This window comes from Pipistrellus kuhlii, unplaced genomic scaffold (assembly GCF_014108245.1).
Source record: "Pipistrellus kuhlii isolate mPipKuh1 unplaced genomic scaffold, mPipKuh1.p scaffold_m20_p_6, whole genome shotgun sequence".
NCBI lineage: Eukaryota > Metazoa > Chordata > Mammalia > Chiroptera > Vespertilionidae > Pipistrellus > Pipistrellus kuhlii.
The window spans coordinates 40567725-40589153 of record NW_023425562.1 but is presented as its reverse complement, the minus strand read 5'-3'; the positions used below and the strand labels follow the sequence as shown (position 1 = coordinate 40589153).

General features: G+C 36.4%; 1 protein-coding gene across 6 annotated transcripts in view; it reads left to right on the top strand.

The window, feature by feature from the left end:
- CCDC102B (coiled-coil domain containing 102B) overlaps nt 1-21429 on the top strand; it is a 138285-nt gene that overhangs the window by 19645 nt on the left and 97211 nt on the right. For all 6 annotated transcript variants that reach the window (XM_045574467.1, XM_036418902.2, XM_036418904.2 and 3 more), the window contains exons 2-3: nt 13874-14495; nt 17326-17543. In XM_045574467.1, the coding sequence (XP_045430423.1) occupies nt 13874-14495; nt 17326-17543 (840 nt within the window). The remainder of the gene's footprint in view (nt 1-13873; nt 14496-17325; nt 17544-21429) is intronic.

Here is a 21429-nt window from a genome sequence, read left to right as displayed (position 1 = left end):
TTCTTTACTATCTAATATATAGACTCATTATTATTTATTACAAAGTTACATTGTAAAGATTGACGTTTTAAATGTCGGGTACAGATATTTCAAATAGTAGGAGGGAAGGTTCAGCTTACTTGGTATTAGAGTGAAAATCTCATTTGTCTTTGGGGTGGTTGAATTCCCTGTCAAGTGTTTTGTGTTACGGAAACTGCAAATGTGTTTGGTTAAATTCTTTACCCTTAAGGTTTAGACTCAAGAATAATTTAAAGGAAATTCCATCCATATGTTTATAACTTAATATGTTAGGCTGGTTTTTCCTTCTCTTCTTTTATATTTGACTAGTGGCCTGGTGCATGGAATTTATGCAAGGGGGGTATTCCTCAGCCCTGCCTTTACCCCCCTCTCCAATCTGGGACCCCTCAAAGGATGTCCTACTGCCTGTTTACAGGGACCAGGCCTGAACCGACAGTTGGACATCCCTCTCACAATCTGGGGACTGCTGGCTCCAGCCGCTCACCTGCCTGCCTGCCTGCCTGATTGCCCCTAACCACTCTACCTGCCAGCCTGCTTACCCCTAACTGCCCCCTGCTGCCGACCTGCTCACCCCAACTTCCTCCCCTGCTGGCCTGCTCACCCCACCTTATTTCCCCACTGGCTTGATTACCCCCACCTGGCCCCCCTATCCTGATCACCTCTAACTGACCCCCACTGACAGCCTGCTCACACCCAACTGTCCCCCTATACTGATCTGCTACCCCCAATGGCCCCAGCCATTCCATATTACCTTCCAGTGACTCAAAGTCCCAGCCCCTCCTTTCTTTCTTTTTTTTTTTTTTTTTAGTGCCTCCTTGAGCAGAGGCCAGGACCAGCTGGAATCAAGTATCTAGGATTTATTTATCTTCTATAATTGAAACTTTGTAGCCTTGAGTGGAGGCCAGGGCGGGCAAGAAGCTTGGCTTCCTCCATTGCCGGGGCAACCCAAGCCTCCTACTTGCTCCAATTACGTGGCCAGCACCATCTTAGTTGGGTTAATTTGCATACTCACTCCTGATTGGCTGGTGGATGTGGCTTGTGGGAGTAGTGGAGTGGTGGTTAATTCACATGTTTCTCTTATATTAGTGTAGACTAGAGGCCTAGCGCATGAAATTCATGCACAGGGGGTGTGTGTGTGTCCCTCAGCCCAGCCTGCACCCTTTCCAATCTGGGACATCCCTCTCACAATCCAGGACTGCTGGCTCCCAACTGCTCACTTTCCTGCCTTCCTCATTGTCCCTAGCTGCTTATGCCTGCCAGCCTGATCACCCCCTAACCATTCCCCTGCCAGCCTGACTGCCCCCAACTGCCCTGCCCTCCAGGCCTGGTCACCCCTAACTGCCCTCCCCTGCAGGCATAAGTCCCCCCAATTGCCCTTCACTTTAGGCCTGGTTGCCCCCAACTTCCCTCCTCTAGCAGCCTGGTCACCCTAACTGCCCTCCCCTGCAGGCTTGATCACCTCCCACTGCCCTTCCTTGCAGGCCTGGTTCCTCCCAACTGCACACCCCTGCTGGCCTGATCACCCACAACTACTCTCCCTTGCAGACATGGTCTCTCCCAACTGCCTTTCCCTTCTCGGGCCATTGTGTTGTGGCCATCTTGTGTCCACATGGGAGCATCCATCTTTGACCACATAGGGGCAGCCATCTTGTGTGTTGGAATGACAGTAAATTTGCATATTACTCTTTTATTAATAGGATGTAAAGAACTCTCTTGAGCTGCTTCTTTCAGGGATCTTTTGGCAAGATTAGACTAAGTCACAAATCAAAAATTTCAGTTTGGAATCCAACATACATCAGTGATTTGTAGATTCTGTGAAATACCTAGAACTTTTCTTATTTTTAATCTAAATGCCATAAAAACAGAGTTAGAGATTATTTTGTAGCATTGAAGCCAGTGGAAATATCTCTGGTTAGTGTTAAGTCAGAGCCAATAAATTTTCTTCTTATTAAATTGTACTGTACTTTGGAAAATTGTTAGTAGTTTTGGTAATTCTATAAAATCTCCTTCTTTTACCATTTACTATTTCATGAGAGTCAATGTTCAATGAACTATTTCAACCATACATCTTCATTTACTTTATGAGATCTGTCAAACAATTCCTAAATGTCTAGTCTTCTCATTTCTAGGCCCCCTCTTTTCTATCATAGCATAAACCATGCTTAGCAAACATGTACAATTCAGATATAAATATGTAATATTGTATGTTAGAGATTATTAACTTATGGTCTGCAATGCAATAATCATTTATTGAGAACTTGATTATCTATGCAGATACTTTATATTTTTTGAGTCTGAAAGAGACATTATAAGCATGTGACATGAACTTTGGAAACAATAAAGACACATAGAAATTCATATCCTAAATATGTTGAAAGTAACTATGATTTTCCTTACATCTTGGTTTGCTCCTGTATAATTGTAGTGAAAATGGATCAAACAGAAATGTGATTTGACATGAAGGAATTATTTTCTCTAAGCACTGCCTATATTTCTATATATATATACATGATTGTTTAACTAGCTCAGTATTCTAATTAATAAAATTAAAGCCATATACAACCAGACTAAAAATCATGTGGGTACTATGTGTGTATGTATACATATAAATTGCATACACATACATATATGTGTATATACACACAAATACCCATGTGGTATTTATATTTTGAGGTGGCATGGGAAAGCACTTTAAGAGTACTGAGACGTAATTCCTTAATTTCTCTCATTTGAACAAGCAATTTAATGTAATGTTCATGGGGGAAAGTTAGATTTCAACTTCCCTGTTCTGAGGCCAAAAACATGAGAACAGGGCATGGCATGTTGGTGGTCCCTACCATCTTTGTCCAGTCTTCCTGGACTTTAGATTTTTCTTTTACCAGAGACACAAGAAGGTGGTTTCAGCTGCTAATTTCTGTAGTTTTCTGGATGGTGTTATGAGTTGAAACTAAATTCTTCCCCTTAGCCTTCAACCTCCCTAAATTAAAGGGCAATGAGACCACAAACTTTGTTGTGGTCAGGACACTGGCATTTCTCCTAAACACTGGTGAAAGAAACAATTTGGTTTAGTGATAATAGCTCTGAACTTCGAAATTTAAGATCTGAATTAAGCCCTGTTTTTGTCACTTATTAGGTTTTCTGACGTTGGTTCAAGTACCCATACCTACCTAATAGAATTTCTGTAAGCATTATGCAAAATGTGCATTAAAAGTATCTTTAATATATATGTAAATGTGAATGTTATTACATCTGGAGGTTTTTGCTTGAAAGCCTACGGCTAGCATTTATCTTAGTTTTAAGTCTTCAATGCCTCTTAAAATTTAAAAACTCAGAGCAGGAGAACACATCGAAATCCAAGGATGTGAGTGAAGAACATTCCACTCACAAGGACCCAAACAGAAATGAAGATTGCCCCTTTGGAGAACAGGAAGGTCAGCATGACTGGAGCAAGAAGAAAAGGGAAACAAGGGAGGGATGGGCAGGAGTCAAGGTCATGGAGGGAGGCTAGTGCTCCATTTATGTGATGTTAACAATGGGGAGTAAAAACAAAGCCTACACCTTGATCATAGCCCATAGAGAGCTTTGGGAGAGAATCTGAACTTCACAAGTGCAAGATAATAAATTTGTACGGTTTTAGCCATTAAATGGTTTTAGCCATTTGTACGGTTTTAGCCATAAAAAAGGAAACTCATACCAAACTCACCGTGCTAATTCTTTGCAGAATTGCCTGTTGCCCCTTAGCTCAGGTTAAAAGTGTTTTATTGCGGGATACTGAATAAAGACCAACTTCTATACTTAAAAAATATTGTTTTACTTGACCATCAAGACAAGAATAACATCTTACACAACTTCTTGGGGTATATTTTTCAAACTTCTGAAGATTACCATGTCAAATATTTGGAGTACTAGACCCTCAGGAGCCCTTAAGAAAGACTAGCTGCAAATTCAGGAGCTGCCAAGTTGCCTGTTGAACTTGGGGGTGGGGGTGGAGGGTATAGGTTTCTTAAATCTGGTCTTTCTCTTGCCCAACAAAAACATGTTTGACCCATCATTTCTAGAGGTGCTCTACAGCATCTGATGAACCAGTAATCATGTGATTTGAGCATTTTAAAGACTTATTCTTTGACTTATTATTCAAAAGGGTGAATTTTAATCTCTGCCACCAACATGGCCATAGGGCTTTACATTGATAATTAAATTCCAGGTACCCATAAAGCTTAACAAGCCATATCACACATGCCTTATATTAGTATTGCTTTGTTTCAGTAAGAAGGAGGGTGAATAAAGCAAAGTCTTTGGAAATAGTCTACGTAGGTGTAGCTCACAAAAGTCTGAATTCACTGTAACATTGCTGCTCTTTTTGATGTGGATGCATTTTAGCCAATTTGGATTACTAATGTAAAAAACATAATATTGGAAGATAAACAGACTTAAAGAATAATTTTTTTTATTAAAAAATTTTATAGCTACTTTTCAAAAGTAACTATGACAGTCATTTCGGCCGTATTCTCCAAACTTCATTATGAAAACTTTCCAATCAGCTAACAAAGAACAGACATGCACATTCCATCAGATGGGTGTGAGGAAATATTACTAAATCATTCTGACATAAAAAGATTTTCTCTTGTTCAATACAAAGGATAACCAGATCTGTAAAGAATTTCTGACTTAGTCTCATATATCCTTTAAGAGCACGTGTGAATGGGATGCATGGCCTTGGAATTTTGTTGAGAAAATGCTTAGGAAAATTGGGATAGTCTGTGGCTTTGTTCACGGAAATTCTGAAATGAATGTAAGTATTACAATATTAATGAATCTGCTATTAAAGAAAATCTATAATTTTAACAAATAAATAGCTTTCAAATAAAAAAATGAAAAGCATAACCCTTCTCCCTTAATATCACCTGCTTGGTTGTGGAACTGGAGTATGGATTATTTCACAGGTAATTTTTTCTCACTAATAATAATTATAATTTTGAGTTGTTAGGTATGTGCTCTTCTGGGTTTTATTTTAATTTCTTTTAACTATTATCTGTGGGTAAAGTTACATTGTACTCTACATTACTTAATCTCTATGAAATTATACAACATGATATATACAGGGCCATGTAAATTCCAGATTCCTGGACAATTTTGGAAAGCAGTAGAGTAGGATCTTTGACATGATCAGGTTTGTTTTTGCAATGTTCTTTCACCAAAAAAAAAAGTGCACTCTTGACTCTCAGCCACCTAGAAATAGTATCGGGATTATTTCATATGAAAATAAGATTTGACTGGATGCTATAGTTCCACCACTTCTAATATTATTTTTATTTTTAGCTTAAGGTCTCAATGAATGTTTTTGGCTTATTTATTTGGCATTATTAAGTTGGATTAGATTGCAAAAAATTGGGATAGTTTGTGGTTTTGTTCACTGAAACCTTGAAATACACACAAATATTAAGAAATACTGAGGAATTAAACAAGTTTCAGGTTTCAAATAGGCAATAAGTAGCATAAATTGTATATAGATTGTTAGAAGAAATATACTTAAGCTGTGAACTCAAATCTTAGATAAAATATCCTTATGCCCTACTATTTGCTTACTGGCGAGACATTTGAGGAATATTTTTAAACATAATTTTCTAAGAAGTACACAAGAGTAGTTAAATTATTTTATATCCTCCAAGAAATCCTAGATTATCTGAACCTAAATTTGTATTTGGCAGGCAAAACACTATAAAAGCTTTGAGTTGATAAGCCTGCCAGAAAAGAAAAATATTACTTTTCTAAGACTCATTACAAATTATACATTGGCACTTTATAAAATGGATTGTGGATTGTGATTTTGAATCCTTCTTTATTCTTTTATTCATATTCCAAAGAAGTACGACTAATCACTTTCTACCTATGACTTATAGTTTTGTTTTTTTCCACTTAAAAGCACAGAAAACATTGCTATTGTCTGAGAATGTCAGCAATAACATCAAGATATGATCTGAAATAGTTTATTTTGAAAGAAATGAAGTTAATTTTTATCACTGAACATTGTCTAAGAAAAATATTATTTTTCTCAAATAATGTTTTATTGGAAACCTAGACTAAAGAAAAGACACCACATTGACTTAAAACAGTGCTACATGGCTTAAATGATATTAGATAATGATAATAGGGTAAAGAGATATGAAACAATGAAGAGTCAGAAGGAGGCATGGCTTATCATCTGAATTATATGCAGATTCTTTAAAATAAAGATAATTTGTATATGATCAGATAATACAATTTATAGCTTATTAATGGCTCTTGGCAAACATGAATATACTTATTTTTAAATGTTTACATCTATACTTGTCTTATACTACAAAGCTTTGGGGAAATAAGTATCTAAGCTTTAAATAATTGGTAACATGTACAAATTTATTTTATATTATTCAGTTGCCCTCTTTGTGCAACTGTTTCCTGCCTCTATAGGATTCTAAAACCTCACATTCACAACAAACAGACTATACCATTTGTATAATCCACCACAGTGTTCGGGTTCTTAGATGTAATTAATACTTAACCATGGGCAAAACTGGAACTATATTAAAACAATGACATAACCATTCAATGTTTTAAATTAATCACTGTCACTGTTTCACTTATCATTGCCACAACTGCATTGTCAACATTTACTCTTTAGGTTTCTTATAAATTGTTCTTAAAAATACATTATTTTTCCTGCTTTAGACCCATACAAATGTGTACTTTTAATTAAAAAAATATGTTTTTATTGATTTCAGAGAGAGGAAGGGAGAGGGAGAGAGAGCTAGAAACATGGAAGAGAGAGAAACATCTATGGGCTTCTTCCTGCTTGCCCCCTTCTAGGGATCAAGCTGGCAACCTGGGCATGTCCCCTGACCAGGAATTGAATTGGCAACCTCCTGATGCATGGGACAGTGCTCGACCAACTCAGCACAGGGACAGGGCAAAATGTATAAGTTTTTATACTATTCCTTTGTTCATGCTTGACAGACCACATTTTAAAATATAATATTTTAAATATTATATTTTAATATTTATGTGACAGACCACATTTTAAAATATAAAATATAATATAATATGACTAGAAGCCCAGTGCACAAAATTCATGCATGGGGTGGGGGTGTCCCTCAGCCTGGCCTGTATCCTCTCCAATCTTGGACCCCTTAGGGGATGCCTGACTGCCAGTTTAAGGATCAGGCCTAAACCAGCAATTGGACATCCTTCTCACAATCTGGCACTTCTGGCTTCTAACTGCTCGCCTGCCTGCCTGCATGATTGCCCCTAACTGCTTCTTCCTGCTAATTGACTCATAACTGCTCTCCTGCTGTCCTGATCACCCCCAACAACTCTCCCTTGCTGGCCTGATCACTCTGCCTGAGCCTCTCCTGCCGGCCTGGTTACCCCCAACTGCCCTCCCCTGCCAGCCTGGTAGCCTCCAACTGCCCTTCCCTGCCAACCTGATCACCCACAACTGCCCTCTCCTGCCAGCCATCTTGTGGCAGCCATCTTATGATGACATGAAGGCAGCCATCTTGTGTTGGCCATCTTGTGATGATGTCATGAGCTTTTATTATATAGAATATATTTTACTTTCCTGAACATTGAAAATAGTTCTCCCTTTTCTCTTTTTATCAGAGTATGTGATTTCATAGCTATAGTAACAACTGTTTCTTAGCTTTATGTTCTGAATCAATATTAATCTATTTTTCTTTTTGCTTATGGTTTTTATTAACATTATTAACATTATTTTATTAAAAATCTAAAAAGTTCACTTAAAATTTATTTCCTATAGATTAATGGAAAGCAATAAGTATAAACAATAAAAAAAATCTCTTTGGACCCTATTTTATTCTTCCTCTGTAGTGTAACTTTTGCCAAAAATGCTTTTATTTCTGGTCTGCTTCATTCTTCAGATAATGCCTAAGATGTCACTTCAGAAAAACTTCTCTAACTAAGTATGTATGTATGTATGTGTTGAACCACAATACACTGTTTATTTCTTTCAAAGGCAGTGGAAATACACAATTATTTGATATACTGATGCTGATTATTGGCAAGGTACCAGGATGGCAGGATCCATATCTGTTCCCTTCATTAGCATAGAGGAGGCCAAAGGTATATTTTCTGCTGAGATGCAAGGCCTCTAAGGGATGGAGGATAGTCAGGCATAGGTCAGCTAGCTGCTGCCGAAGGATGAGAAGCCAGGGAGAAATGGGCGTGTGGAGGAAAGGAACAATGCTCCTTATAAAGCAATCAAATGGCATAATGAATATTGTTGAAGTGAGGTTTGTACAAGTAACAGAGATAGGGTGGCTGAAGCATAGAACATAGAAGCAGAATGACAGAGAAAGGTGGCTGGATAGACAAGCTCCAGACCCAGAAGTTCCATAATCTATGATGAGAAGACTGAATTCACTCAAATCACAAAGTTAGCTCAACAATAAAAAAGAAGGAAATTTTACCATTTGTGACAGCATGGATAGACCTAGAAGGTATTATGCTAAGTGAAATAAGTCAGACAGAGAAAGACAAATACTATATGATTTCACTTCTATGTGGAATCAAAAATAAACAAAATAAATAAGTAAATAAAATAGAAATAGACTCATACATACAGAAAACAGGCTGACAGTTGACAGAGGGGAAGGGCTTGGTACTGCTTTAAAAGGGTCAAGGGATTAAGAGGTACAAATTGGTAGTTACAAAGTAGTTACAGAAATATAAAGTACAGCAGAGGGAATATAGTCAATGATATTACAATAACTATGTACAGGGCTGGGTGGGTTCTTGAAATATTGTGGGGACCACTTTGTAAAGTATATGATGTCCAACCACTATGCTGTACACCTAAAACTAATCCTAAGTAATAAAAGACTAATATGCAAGTCAACCGAATGGCAGAATGACCAGTTATTATGATACTGACTTCCAGGGAGAGCACCACGCAGCCTGAAGCCAAGCTCATGGCTGGTGAGTGAAGTGGTGGTGGGAGCCTCTCCTGCCTCTGCAGCAGCACTAAGAATGTCAGACTGACAGCTTAGGCCTGCAACCCGACATCAGTCAGACATCCCCCCAGGGCTCTTGGACCTCCCCTCCAAGTGCACAAATTTTGTGCACTGGGCCTCTAGTTGTTATATATCCCCAAACCGGGATATGTATGGATATGGGGATGTATGACTTAGGCTGCTTACATTAAGACCCTAAGTCCTAGGTTCTTATCTCTTGGATGGAGTTAATAGTATTGAATATTTAACTGAATAATATCAATACTATATAAAATTTAGACTATATATTTATTAAATGAAATTCAGAACTTTTATTGTAAAATTCATTTATCTATTGCAATTTTTTTTTTAATTTCACCATTACCCTTTCAAAAGAGAGAAAATAACCTGAAAAAAACTAACTAATGCAATTCCAAGGTGACATATTAGTGACTTACACAGCACTGAGGAAAACTATCCCCTTGCCTGAGAAACAGCCTGGGCCAGTCAATCTGCAGGCATTTTCCCATCTAACGGTCACAAGAACTGAGTGAGATGTATGACATATCTGTCTTCTTTTACAAATGAGGGTATGGGGCAGTTTATGACTTTGTCCAAGAGCATCTACTTAGGAAGTGACCGTCAGAACTTGGACCAATAGAGCCTGGAGCCAGTCTCCTACGTATTAAACTCCTCTTTTAGTGAGAAATGATATGTTTAGTAATATTATCTATACCTCATATGCCCATCAAATTTTATTTATTGTATTTGGTTCTGTACTGCATTCAAATGTCTGTGGTAGTAGTCATGGTAGCCTGATTGTATGAACGCTTTTAATAGTTTTATTGAGGTGTAATTGATGCAAAATACTGCACATATTTAATGTATACTATTTGAAGAGTTTGGACATCTACATGTACTATAAAAACAGAACCCTAATCAAGGTAATAAATATACCCATCACCTCCTAGAGTTTCCTTATGCCCACACTTTTTATGGTGAGCACAATGCAAAACTGAGAATAAAAGACCAAAAGGTGAATAGCATTAAAGTATTTTTTTTTTATGTACTTTTTTTTTCATACATCAAAGGCATTGTGCTACAACCACTGACAAATACTTTTACAGTCATCTGACATAAAACATTAGTGTACACACACATGTGTAGGGGATACAAATGACATAATAAAGACGAAGTACGGTTAAACATCTTCATTTATGCTTGCTTAAGAAACGCTTTAGAACAAGAAATACTATTCAAGTTCAAGGACTGAATGATTAAACCCACCTCAGTCTTGTTTAGTCAGATGTGAAAAATACATAATTAGTAGGCAAGATCTCAATATACCAGAATCCAATTATAGAGTCTTCAAAAATATGAGTGAAGCAAAAGTTAATGAGACATTTTAAAAGACATTACAATTTCAAGGTACTGATTTCTTTTGAAAAATGGCAAGGTTAAGTTTAATTTTAATATGCTGAAATCAATTTGCTATCTTCATTTTGGAATTTCAGCTAAAAGGAGTAATTCCTTATGCAGTAAATAATGAATATATATGTGAATATATATTATATATATTATTTGGTGTACTTTCAATTAAAATATTCTTTTATTTTAATACTAGAGGCACAGTGCAGCCATCTTGTCTGACCCATCTTGCTCAGTCCCAATAGGCCGGACCCCAGCAGCAAGCTAACCTACCATTCAGAGCATCTGCCCCCTGGTGGTCAGTGCACATCATAGCGACTGATCAACCAGTTGATTATCAGCCCTCTGGTGGTCAGTGCATGTCATAGCAAGCAGCTGAGCAGCCTTAGAATATCATTAGCATATTATGCTTTGATTGGTTGAACAGATGACTGGACGACCAGACTTTTATTATATAGGATTGGTCTTGGTTTACTAATTGTCAAGTAAATTTTGTCAATTATATGCTCAATGCCCATTGAATTGTAGTAAATGGAGGGAACAATTGACTCAAATCAGCATTAATTAAAGTAATCTTAGACATCTACTGGGCCAGGAGACCTCAGGTTATGCCATCCACCCCAGCTGAGGGCCTGGGGATCTCAGGCTGCACTGCCCCCACCTTCACACAAGCACACACACACACACACACACACACACACACAATCCAGCAAGGCTTGACAGGGACCTTAGGCTGCGACCCCCACCTGGCAAATATAATAACAAAAATAATTGCAATTATTTTTGTTAGGAATAGTAGATGTATCATAGTAAGGAGTGAATTGGTTTGGTACTTCTATAAAACACTTGTTAAAATATATATATTTTCCTACAACTGAAAGTTATATACATTTAATATTATATACTCATTATTCTAGTGAATAGAAACTTTTTTTTATTTTGTTGATATAATGAAATCCCCTCATTTGATTAAATGGATGGTTCAGAAAGAGACAGTTTATGATCTATAGCTATATAAAAGCAAATGAAAAACTGAGAGAGATTAATTCTTATATGTAAATTATTTGCACCAGCAAATCTTCTTTGATAATAAAAATGGGCAATCTTATGCAAACGCGTAGCTTTACTAACTTGTAGATTAACCTGCATATTTTAAGTATTTATTTTAAAACTAGTGGCCTGGTGCACGAAATTTGTCCACCTTAAAAGAGAATTAATTAGAGGAAATATTTTACTATTGCTATTCACCCTTTCTCTATAATAGAAGTGTCAGAGATGAAAGAAAATTACTAAAATGTATATGAAAATCTCCCTCCTGTCAGAGTCTGGGCACACCATGGGATCTAGTGTCAAGTCCCTGCCCACCACCTTCAGGCACTTAAAAAATGCAGGAGACCCAGAACTGGCTGGCCCCACCCCCATCAAGCCCTCTGAGTGGGGGATGCAGCCTCAAGTCTCCTGGCCCAGCACCACATTGGAGACTGCAGTCTCAGGCCTCCCATCAAGCTTTGCCAGGTGGGGGTCGCAGCCTAAGGTCCCTGTCAAGCCTTGCTGGATTGTGTGTGTGTGTGTGTGTGTGTGTGTGTGTGCTTGTGTGAAGGTGGGGGCAGTGCAGCCTGAGATCCCCAGGCCCTCAGCTGGGGTGGATGGCATAACCTGAGGTCTCCTGGCCCAGAGCCGGGTGGGGGGCATGGCCTGAGGTTCCCCATCAATCCCCACTGGATGGGAGACTTGGCCTGAGGTCCCTCGCCCTGGCCAGGCACCATGCAAATCAGAGGTCTTTGCTGTCTAGTTGTGACATTACAGCATCCTAGCTAATTTGCATAGAAGATATTCAACGGCTATATCCTCAGTATAGCAATATTGCCATATTGAATAAGTAATGGATTTGCATAATCAATAAGAAGTGTTTGAATTTATAAATTAATTTGCTTTTTGTTATTTTATATGGAAAGCTATTTTTCATTTTGTGATAAAGCTTTGAAAATGCTAAAACTCTGTGTAGTTTATCTCTGCTGAGAAGACTTCAGTTTTAGGATCAGTTTTCTTTTCTTTGCTGTGCTCTGAAAGCACCTGTCCATAGCCTAGGAAGCTAACACTGACCTGACCCATAAGATGTATTAAAAAGATTGAATAAATATATTTTATTCTGTTCATTATCTATTTTTATTATATGTGTTTATCTCATTCTCTGGAATATAAAATCTTTAGGACAAAGACCATGTGTCATTCTAAATATTATATTTTTAGAACTTATCATGGTATATTAATCATAGCAATAATTAATTTATTAGATATCCTTTTGACTGCAAATAACAGGAAACTCAATGATGAAAGCTTTAGTAAATATAGGTAATCTTTCTCACAGAGCAAGGAAACCAGGATATTAACACAGAGCTCAGTCAATAAACTATCATTCTGTTCTACCATTTTCAATGTTACAAGATAACTGTACACTCACCTTATCCAGAATCATGTCTTTGTTTAGGAAGGAAGAGAGCAGCGGAAAAGGGTTTCTTATTCTGATGTTTTGAAATGTTTGTAGGCAGGAAATTTCCCCAGCAGACTTCCCCTCACATCTCACCAGTAGAACCAGGCCACGTGCTTACTTGTGACCAATGAATGGTCAATGAGGTCATCAGGGAAGATTTAGACCAATCACAATTTAGCTTTTGGGACTGGGACAGGGGCTTAGCCTGCCAGAGATCAATAAAGTCTACATTTCATCCAAATTGTTCTTTAATTATTAGCAAGGGGAAAGGAGACCATCAAATAGTAAATGGACAACATGTGTTACACTAAATATTATACTAAATCTAATTCTATGTGTAGAATTGGATTTATTAAAATGAATTATTCATATCATATGCTGTCCACAATTGTATCTTCATATTTTTCTTTGTATTTGTTTTGTAAAATTCAATATGAGCAATTCCTGTTTCTTTCAGGGTAATTACAAATGTATAAATTCCTCTATACAGTAGATCCTTGGGTTACATCGGAGATCAGTTCCTACATTTTCGCTATAAGTGGGAACCCACCTACATAAACACCTACGTCACTCACATGGAGCACATACACAGCAGTAATGAAGCGAAACAGTAAAAAAAAAAAAAAATTAAAAGAAAGGTAACAATTCCTGACCTTTACTTGTGGTAAATAAATAATAAAAACATAAAGCACATATATACATACGTCAAAATGATGGAGCTTTTTTATTTTTTATAAATAAATTGGAGATGGCGAAGTAACCAGGAAACTACTTACGAGTTCGACGTAACCCGAGAACTGCCTGTATTTTATGCTTAAAAGAAAATGTTCAATATTGAAAAGATGCATTCTTTTTTCTCCCCCCCAAAATTTTAAATGTAAGTTTTGCTTTTGTAACTGCAAGGGAGATTCAAAGGTTAATTATGTGGGTTTTGTCTGTCTTTTCTTAGGTCTGGAAAGATAAATATGAATTTAGAATCCATTTATCGGTTAATTGAGGAAACACAAATCTTCGGGATGCAGCAGTCAGTGGTTAAAGCACGTCCCGACGTGGGCGCACCTGCCTCGGGCCCCAGGGACACCTGCAGTTCCTGTTGGCCGCTTACTGGGCTACAGTCGCATGCCGCCCACAGCTTCTGTGCTCACGGGTGCAGCGCCAGCGAATGGGATATTTGTGAAGAGCTTCGCCTGCGGGAACTGGAGGAAGTCAAGGCCAGAGCAGCTCAGATGGAGAAGACCATGCGGTGGTGGTCAGACTGCACAGCCAACTGGAGGGAAAAGTGGAGTAAAGTTCGAGCTGAGAGGAACAGTGCCAGGGAGGAAGGAAGACAGCTCAGAATGGAGTTAGAGATGACAGTGAAAGAACTGAGTGCTCTGAAAAAGAAGCAAAGTTCTCCACATCCAAAGGAGACCTTGGAGGCTAGAGTTGCCCTGGACCAGACGCGTCCTGGTTTCATAAATGTGTCCTGTGTACAAAGGGATCAACTTCAATCTGGCTCACAAATGTGTGAGTCTATCGGAGAGTGTCTGGTGAAAAGAGAATTTCCTACAATGGAGAACAGAAATACTGTGGTAAGGAAATAAAGGCAGGGGAATCCAGAGTCCTCGGACATATTAGAATGCTTAGATAGTGATGGGAGGAAACTCACAGATCCAGAGGAGACTGACTATATTTGTTTTCCATACCTGGGTGCTGCACACTGGGTGACTTCAGTGACAGAGTGTTCTAGAGGCCAGAAGTCTGAGATCAGGGTTTGTTTCTTGTGAGGCCTCTCTCATTGGCTTTTAGACGGCCATCTTCTCCCTGTGCCTTTACGCAGTGTTTGTAACCAAGGTTCCTCTTCCTATAGAAGTGCCATCATTAGGTCCATCCTGATCACCTCCTTTTAAAATAAAAAGCTCTTTAAAGACCCTGTTTCCAAATACAGTCACTTTCTGAGGTACTAGGAGTTAGGACTTTAGCATATGAATTTGAGGGGACACATTCAGAATATAATAGTGATCAGACAATTTTTTTTTTTTTTAGCAAAAATGGACCCAGCATTGTTGTTGTTGTTGTTGTTGTTGTTGTTGTGTGTGTGTTTTATGTGAAAAGGAAATGTTTAGAGAAATTTCTCTCCATTTATCCTTGCTAGGTCAATATTATAAATTATTCATACAATAGTTTGAACTTTCCCCAAGGTTTGGAATTCTGCCCTCATAATTAATTTCTGTAAAATGGGTACCCTAGGCCAATACCTTTAGGAAATGCCTCATACCCATTCTTGGAATTTCTTGGTATACTTAAACTCTTGAAGTTCCTAAAAATAAACTTTTTAAAAATCTAGCAGTTCATATCCATATTTATCTATGAACCACGCCTCCCCCACACCTTTTTAAAACTGGTAATTACTATTAACAACCCATGGAACATACTTCAGGAAACTTTAGGAATTCATGTTGTCTCTTTTCATAGAATCGGTTTATATTATTATATTTTTCTATGTAATTTCATTTCTAAATCATAAAATTGCTCTTCTATAATTCCAACTAAAATTTTAAGCCTTATGGTAAATATAAGTTTCTTTGTAAATGAAAAAGGTTAAAAAATTCTAATTACTTATGCTTATTGAGTCTTCCATATTTGTTTTAAATATAAATTTTTTAAACTCAATAATTTATGCTATTAGTCCTCTTGTGTATATCTTTGGGAAAATGTTATATATTCTCAAAATTCAACTGTATTAATGTATGTATTTGAATATAATGATGGAGACTAGGGAATATAGCTCACATAAGTTGTCCTGAATGTACAAATATTTATTATTTCAAGTCATAGTCACCACATTTAAGAATGAGAAAGAGTCTCTTCATATATGTTTTACTGAGAAATGTTCAATATCTTGGGACTTCATTTGAAATATTTTTGTATCATTAGTATTAAGAACATCATATATAGTATATCTTTATTAAAAGTTTATTTATTTAGGGAAAAGGATAGTTACAATTCCTTGTGATGATAGTGAAATAAGTTAAGTTTCAATTAGCTGTTTTTATTTTGATCAGTTTTCCTGCTAACTCTAAAGATACTTACATATGAATGGATTGTCTTACCATGGTATTTTCCAAGGAGAACAATACATCTTAATTTATTGTTTTTCAAGATGAGACATAATAACCATTAATTGTTGAGAGAATGAAGAGATGAGTCATGCTAGAAACCTAACATTGAAAAATAAATACTAAAGCCCGGCTGGTGTAACTCTGTGGTTGAACATCGACATATGAACCAGAAGCTCATGGTTTGATTCCTGGTCAGGACACATGCCCAGGTTGCAGGCTTGTGTGGGATGTGCAGGAGGCAGCCAATCAATGATTCTCTCTCCCTTCATCTCTGACATTAATAAAAATATTTTTAAAATAAAAATACATAAATACTAAAAATGAAGTATCATGAATATTTTATTTGAACTTGTCTATTAATTAAGATTTTATTTGAACTTTTCTTTATCTCATTTTTAAACCCACAATTCAGGGCAAATTTAAATTACAGATCGATATTGATAGCATGAGTTTGGCCAAGTTTTGGAATTATGATGTAATATTTTGAGGCAGTGTACTGTTCTGATAAATGATGCTTATGTATATTAAAATGTCCCATTAAACTTTATTTGAGCTTTAACTAGTGACCTAAATAATATTTCCATAAACAAGCCTAATAAAAGATTCAAAAATTCCCTGAAAATTCTTTCTCCTCTGCTCTGCAAAGACATTAAAAAGTAATCAGCTGGCTTTCCTTTGAAACTCTCAAGTGCCTTGTGACAAAATAAACTTTAAAGAGAAATTCATAAACTCATTAAATAACTCTTTACAGCTGTTCAAGTTCATGCTTGGCTATTTTTAGCTGTGATTATAAAAAGAAAACTAAAAGTTAAAGCAGACTTTTTGAGAAATGTATTTGATTTTAATAAGGTAGAGCATAGAAAGAAAGAAAGATGCTTAAAGAATGCAAGTTAATACTTGGCCATATAACTCTATTAGAGAATGATTAAAAATGAAAATATACATAGCATATAAACACAGAGAATAGTGTGGTGATAGCCAGAGGCAAAGGGGGTGAGGGATAAATGGGGGTGGGCAAAGGGGAAAGGAAAGTGGGTGGAAAGAGACTTTGCTTTGGGCTATGGGCACATGATGTAGTGTACAGATGATGTTTTGTTGAACTGTACACTTGAAACCTGTATGGTTTTGCAAACTAATGTCATCCCAGCAAGTCCAAATTTAAAAGTTAAAATATGAATTTGTTCGTGAATTATAACATTTATTTCCTCTCCAAAATATGGAAATATTCTGCATGATTTTCCTACTGAGAAATTTAAAAATTCAACAGTAATAACTGCTTTATGGTTTTTTTTCCTTTTAGGAAGAAGGTTTGATTCTCGACCCATTAAGATTAAATGAGGAGAAACTCCATCTAGACTGCTCCGATTTATTCGAGAACAGTGGTTCTGGAAACTGTGCAATGAGACCTGGGCTACGACAGCCAGTGGGACATCTGTCTTTGGAGGATGGAATGCTTAAAGTTTCCACTCTGCAGGAGCATTTGGATGAGCTCCAGAAAGTCCTTAGGAAAGAAAGGGAGTAAGTACAACAATGATCATCTCCGTTAACCAAGTCTGGTTTTCAAACTTGTTAAAATTAAGTCCAGCAAGCTGGCCATTTGATAATGCCTTTTACCCATGATTAGTCATTATGTTCTAATATTTAAAAGACGAATTTTCTATGCGACATTCATTTTTTAAAATTTTGAAGAGTAATTTATAATTTTTTAGTTTTTAGTCTTTCATCATAACCTTGTAGATTTACCTTATTAATATTTGAATTATTAGTGTATATGGTTAAAATAGCCAGTATATTATCAATATACTGAGTCAATTTGTCTCTTATATTAATGAAATACAAATCATGATTTTGTGAGGTATTAATCAGAGAATAAGATGCCTTACTCATTGACCATTTTTGATATATAAGAAAGAGCACTAGAATTGAGATTCAGTGATCTGGGTATTCATCTTAGTTGTGATATATTTAGTTCTTTCATATTTACTTAGCCAATAGATACTATGTTGTCCTTGCTAAAACTATGCATAATGATACTTATATTCCAGTTTTGTATTGTTTAGTAACATAACTCAAAAAACACTTATTGAAACAGAAACCACTGTTGATTTCAGTTTCCATGGTTTAAATGAATTGAAATAGTGATAAATATATGCAAAAACCTTTCATAAATGTACACAAAAACCTTTCACTGTGTTTTATCTGCCATTTCTTTTTCTATGGTAAGTTTCTATTAGTCCCTCTGATAGTTATACATACCACTAACTTCGTTAGATTCTTGGTCTCTATTTCACTACATGAATAGACTGTGATAATACAAGCATCTGTTTCTAGAATAAGTATTTATTACCCTACAGTTAACTGTACATTTCTAATAGAGGCAATCAACTTGAGTAGAAAAGTGAATAAAATTGAAGTAATTTTTAGACTGTAGGTCTCCATCAAGTTCTAAACTCTGTATTTTATTTCTTGAAGGATTTAACTTTCTAGAGGCTATAGACTTCTTTTAAACCCACACACAATGTTATTTCACTGCCATAATGGGAGCATGAAACTGCATTTCCTTGAGGTAAACTTCCTAAGATGCAGTTTTGATGATACCCATGTGTATCTTTACTCTCTCACTTACACACGTGTACATGAACATATATACATATATATTTGACTTCCTTGGAATAAATGAACGACCTCCATAAAAGTAAATTCTTCAGCACTGAGCCACTCCAATATAAAGACTCTAGACAGGCCAAGGAATAGGGGTGGGGGAGGGGCCTTCAGTATTCAGCTTGTCTTTTCACTCTCCTCTTTATGGAACCTTCCTAAGGTGTTGTGTCTATGAATCATCATTAGCGTGCAATCCACAGGAGGCCATTGCAAAGCCTTTTCTCTATCAGGAGAATGTTTCCCAAGGTTATAGCATATACTACTGCTATAAATCTGTCTAATCTTCTAAATTCCTCCTCCTGGAATATCAGCAAGTGGGTGGCTGGCGTTGAGAAGATGTGAACATGTTTTTTTCTGTGTTCCCAGCTGGTGGGAAAATTCTCCAGACGGGAGCACAGGAATCAGTGGGAGGATTGTGGGAATCATTCCCACTGTTTTCACTGATGAGGAACTCCTCCTTGAATACTCTCAACTTCATCACATTATTGTACTGTTTAGTTTTCTGTGCAATTATCCATTATCTGAAATTTGGAAAAAGCCTATGCTTTTGGTGTTGAATTAAAAAAATCATTGCCAAGACCAATTCCAGGAGCTTTTCCTTATGTTTTCTACCAGGAATTTTATAGCTTTAGGTCTTATATCCAAGTCTTTAATTCATTTGAATTGATTTTTGTGTGTTTTTGCCATTTGTCATTTCCCAGTATATATTTTGTGTTTAGGTGATTGTCCACCAAATGACATAGAGTCCATTTTTCTGAATACTCTACAAAAAAGCACAAATTTCAGTCAATGAGCCTCTAGTCCTATATAATAAAAGGCCAATATGCAAATCGGCCAAATGGTAGAACGACTAGTTGCTATGATGCACACTGACCACCAAGGGGCAGACACTCAATGCAGGAGCTGCCACCTTTTGGTCCGTGTACTCCCACAGGGGAGGTGCCGCTCAGCCAGAAGCCCTGAGCTGGCTCACAGCTGGCGAGCACAGTGGCCGTGGCCTCTTCCACCTCTATGGCAGTGCTAAGTATGTCCAACTGACAGCTTAGACCTGTGCCTGCCATCGGTCGGACATCCCCTGAGGGCTCCTGGGCTGCAAGAGGGTGCAGGCCGGGCTGAGGGACCCCCCCCCCCCCCCCCCCCCCCCGCGAGTGCATGAAATTTGTGCACTGGGCCTCTAGTATGAATATACATGGTCATCAGACACACTTAATTGATACCAGGAGAGAGTATTGGCAAGAGGCAGGGAAGGTGACAGGCATGGGGTCTTCCCAGGACCAGTTCAGTGGCATGAGAATAAATTTTGTTCCTGGAGGCATCACCTCCATCTTTGGTCTCTTGTTCTCCCAGATATCTCCAAGAGCTTCACAATATTCTTTTAATATTTATTTTCTAATTAAATGAACTATATATGGCTTTGTCTATTTTCTGAAAGACACTGACAATGAAAGATACTGAAAGGTATAATTATAAATAGTTGGGAATGCAATCAGGAAATGAAAATATATTAATAATTTTTATTATTATTCATTGTTTAATAGTTAGCTTAAAATTTGGACTAATAAAAAATGGATATCTAAATGTCATTTAGATAAATGGATATCTAAATGTCAAAGTTAATTATTTTTGTCTGGTATAAACATTTACCTTAAGTAGGCCTTTAAGAAAATACTGATTTGATATTTTACAATGAATTAGCACACAGTTTATTAATGATTAATATTTATTATAAGATATTAATGTTTCAGGAATTTTCATCTCTGAAAAGTATTTTATTTAATCTTTCTGTTTAGATGTCTGAATGTTATGCCCAATTATTATGGGATCATGACAGTTTACAAAGTACCAAAAGATTGCATAGAAATATAATAGTTTTCCATAAATATTATTTTGGTTTACCCTTAATCTTTTGTATTCTGGAAATTGTATACATTTTAGCAATCTGAGTTTTAAAAATTTATATCATCATATTAAATACTATATTTTTGCTGATGTTATCTTAATTTAGTATTTTTTTGAGAATTTGTGAATAAAATATGCAGTATTTTTAGTGTAAAATTATACTTTTTCTTTACCTTCTTGTAGTTCAAGTAGTATGATAGCTTAAATTTAACTGTGTGATTAATTAATTATGGAAATCTTTAAAATATAGACTACATTGATTAGGCCAGAAAATGAAGAATTTAAAGAGCGCTCTCTGCTGTATAAAGTTAAGTATGCACTGTCCTTAATGCCTGCTTGCAGAAATAGTTACAAACATTTTATGAGGCAACACTAAAAATATTCAAATATCATATTGCCATTCATTTTTATAAATTACCTGTCCTGCCATGTCTTTGACTAAATTTTACATTTTTACATAATAAACATACAAAATTTTCATGTAAACAAACAATTATTAGTTATTTTATTTGATATACACTGAGGAATAAATACACTATCTTTAAGTACAATAAAACCTCCATATAACAGACTAATTCAGGCCAGGGGCTGTTAATTAAAGCTGAAAGTCCATTATGTAATAAAGCGGGTTTTCCAAATATGTATGTTAAAAAATTGGCAAATTAGTTAACCTATTTTTACTTATGTAGACATGTTTGTGTAATTAAAATTATGTATGAAAAGCTTAATTTTAAAGAAAAGTTTTCTATCTGTATTACTGTATGATTTTAAACTTGTAAATTTGAAAATCTAGATTTTTCAAGTCCAGTTTTTAATTATTCTATTAGTAAAATATGAAAAGTAT